This window comes from Eschrichtius robustus, chromosome 1 (genome assembly GCF_028021215.1).
Source record: "Eschrichtius robustus isolate mEscRob2 chromosome 1, mEscRob2.pri, whole genome shotgun sequence".
In the NCBI taxonomy this organism is placed as follows: domain Eukaryota; kingdom Metazoa; phylum Chordata; class Mammalia; order Artiodactyla; family Eschrichtiidae; genus Eschrichtius; species Eschrichtius robustus.
In genome coordinates, this window is record NC_090824.1 from 10,029,866 (window position 1) to 10,032,823 (window position 2,958).

Here is a 2,958-nt window from a genome sequence, read left to right on the forward strand (position 1 = left end):
ATTCGGAAGAGGATGTCAAGATAAAAAACAGAGGTGAAATTAGGCGGCCAGTGCATGGGGGCCGAAGGAAGAGCGGAATTTCAAACTCGCTTGATTGAGGCCGCAGCCCCTCACATTTTCTAAAACAAAACACGTTCCGAAAGGAAAAGAAAAATGTAGCCCCAAAGTAAAACTGGCCACAATGAATTTGAGTTTCATGGAGAGGAAATCGCACCCAGTAATAGGACCCAATCTGAGGAAAAAAGGTGGGGGGCGGAGAGGTCGGCAGAGGGAGTTGTTAACGGCGGCCTCACGGCGGAATTAATGAGATTAACCGGGGCAATTAGGACGCCCGCCCAGCTCCGCCGGCCCGCGGCGGGGCGGCTGAATGGAAAAGATTAGGTTAATTTCATTAATTCGCAATCCACAATCTATTTTCAGGCCCCCGTAGCCCCCTCCCCTTGGCACCTCTTCCCCTCCCCCTCTGTTCAAGCCCCCCCAACCAAAGGAACAGAAAGGGCCAAATCTGGTTCTGTTTGTCATCTGCATATTACCAGGAACTAAATCCAGGATGACGTCGACTCAGTATAAAACCAACAAGAGGTTCAGCTGGTCTAAACTCCGTCCTACCCGCGAGTTGAGTTCGGCGAACGCTGCAGCGAGGGGAGGGCGGGAGGAGGGAGAGCGGACGCAGGGGGCGGGGAGGGGCGCGGGGCTGCGCGCTCGCCGGCTCTCTCTTTCGGTTTGGTCCGCCGCGGGAGGAGCGTGGACCCCCCCCCCCACTTTGAGGCTTTTTCCTCGGCGCGTCCCCGCCGCCCCCCGGTCCCGGCGCGGGGCCTGGGGATGCCCGCCAGCATGTTCAGCATCGACAACATCCTGGCCGCCCGGCCGCGCTGCAAGGACTCGGTGCTGCCGGTGGCGCCCAGCGCCGCGGCTCCCGTCGTCTTCCCGGCCCTGCACGGGGACTCGCTCTACGGCGCCGGCGGCGGCGCCTCCTCGGACTATGGCGCCTTCTACCCGCGCCCCGTGGCCCCCGGCGGCGCAGGCCTCCCGGCCGCGGTCGGCGGCTCCCGCCTGGGCTACAACAACTACTTCTACGGGCAGCTGCACGTGCAGGCGGCACCCGTGGGCCCGGCCTGCTGCGGGGCCGTGCCGCCGCTGGGTGCCCAGCAGTGCTCCTGCGTCCCGACGCCCCCAGGTAGGGTCGCGCTCGCGCCGGCCTCGGCCTCGGCGGCCGGCCGCGGTCCTCAGCCCCCGGGAGGTGGGTGGGCGGTGGCGCTCGCCTTTTTCACTTTGCACAAACTTTTCTCCTCTTGCAAACCTGCCCCCACCCGACCCCCGTCTTTCCGTGGATCGGGCGCAGGCGTTTGCACACTTGCTGCAAACTTTAGGCGAGAGTTAGCGGAGACTGTAACAGTGTCTGCGTGGAGGAGACTTTTAGGATTTTAGAATTTAGCCTTTTAGGATTCCCTAACCGGCTTTGGGCGTGTGCGGGTGGACGCGGTCGCACGGTCCCCCGGTTCCTCACACCCTGTTTTCCGCGCACCCCATTTCCCAGCACCCCCTTGCAGACGATTTTAAATCCGGAGTGGGTCGCGGGCGGGCGGCCGGGCGTGTGCGCGCGTGGTGGCAACGGAGGCGGCTGACCGTACGCCTTACTCTGTCGCAGGCTACGAGGGCCCCGGCTCGGTGCTGGTGTCCCCTGTGCCGCACCAGATGCTGCCCTACATGAACGTGGGCACCCTGTCGCGCACCGAGCTGCAGCTCCTTAACCAGCTGCATTGCCGGCGGAAGCGGCGGCACCGCACCATCTTCACCGACGAGCAGCTCGAGGCTCTGGAGAACCTCTTCCAGGAGACCAAGTACCCAGACGTGGGTACCCGCGAGCAGCTGGCCCGGAAGGTGCACCTCCGCGAGGAGAAAGTGGAGGTAGGCGCGGGACCCCGCCGGCGCGCGCCCCACGGCCCTTCCCAGCGAAATAAGGCTCCAGCCGGGTTTGCTCAGCTCTCCTTGGGTCTCCCTGCTCTTTAAAAACATCCCAGCAGCGGCCTGGAGGGCGCTTTAGGCCCAGGAAGTTGGATGAAAATACGGAAGCGGGAGCGGGTCTCCTTTTGATGGCGTGCGCGCGGGGCCCCCGGGTTCCCTCTCCACGCCGGGGTCGTCCCGGAGGTGCCCGGGCATGGCGGGGGCGCGCCTTTGATCCTAACCGTTGTTTCGTCCTCCGTTGCGCAACAGGTCTGGTTTAAAAACCGCCGCGCCAAATGGAGGCGGCAGAAGCGGTCCTCGTCGGAGGAGTCGGAAAACGCCGAGAAGTGGAACAAGACGTCGTCGAAGGCGTCGCCTGAGAAGAGGGAAGAGGAAGGTAAAAGCGATTTGGACTCGGACAGCTGACGGCCGCGGGCCAGCCGTGGCCCTTGCCTAACTCGAAGGACTTGCACACCCAGACGATGCTACTTTCTTGCACACGCGCTGCCTTGCGGGAGGGGGGTCGAGAACGAGGAACGAGGAGCTGTAAATAGTGTACCGTCCGGAGGGTGGGCGCCTGGGGTCGGGCCGCGCCGGGGCTTGCTGCCCCGAAGTCCGAGGCCGCCGGCGACTCGCTCCCCACCGTAGTATTTATAGTTAAATTAACGGTGACAATACAATAAAGTGACGGCGATGTAGACGGGCCACATTCTGTATTTCGTACCCCACCGCCAGCACCATCTGAGGCCCACACACACACACACAAAATCTGGTTAGTCTATAGCTTCAAAAGGAAAACTGGGCAGCTCTGATCTGCCCAAAAAAGAAAGAAAAAAAGAGAGAGGGAGACAGAAGGTCTGGGTACGAATGGTCACAGGACCGGGTGTCCTGGTTTAAACTTCGTCTGTAGGTTTCCGGGCAGGGGTGGAGAGTGGCATTGCCGGCTGTCTGGGGGAGGTAGCGTTGTCCCTGCGAGCAGGCTGCCTGGGATTCCTGTTCCCCCTCGCCCGTGGG

General features: G+C 62.5%; 1 protein-coding gene across 1 annotated transcript; it reads left to right on the forward strand.

Annotated features, from left to right (window-relative positions):
• The first annotated feature begins 757 nt into the window (after positions 1 to 757).
• On the forward strand, positions 758 to 2,630 carry GSC (goosecoid homeobox). The gene is made up of 3 exons (XM_068551200.1): positions 758 to 1,177; positions 1,649 to 1,908; positions 2,215 to 2,630. The coding sequence occupies exons 1-3, from the start codon at positions 823 to 825 to the stop codon at positions 2,368 to 2,370; spliced, it is 771 nt and encodes a 256-aa protein (XP_068407301.1). The 5' UTR covers positions 758 to 822; the 3' UTR covers positions 2,371 to 2,630.
• Positions 2,631 to 2,958: the final 328 nt, after the last annotated feature.

What these genes read in the sequence shown, in the direction of transcription:
- GSC (XM_068551200.1), top strand. Translation starts at nt 823, where the DNA reads ATGCCCGCCAGCATGTTCAGCATCGACAACATCCTGGCCGCCCGGCCG. An exon ending in CTGCGTCCCGACGCCCCCAG is followed by an intron (nt 1,178 to 1,648) that starts GTAGGGTCGCGC and finishes ACTCTGTCGCAG; the next exon opens with GCTACGAGGGCCCCGGCTCG. An exon ending in TCCGCGAGGAGAAAGTGGAG is followed by an intron (nt 1,909 to 2,214) that starts GTAGGCGCGGGA and finishes GTTGCGCAACAG; the next exon opens with GTCTGGTTTAAAAACCGCCG.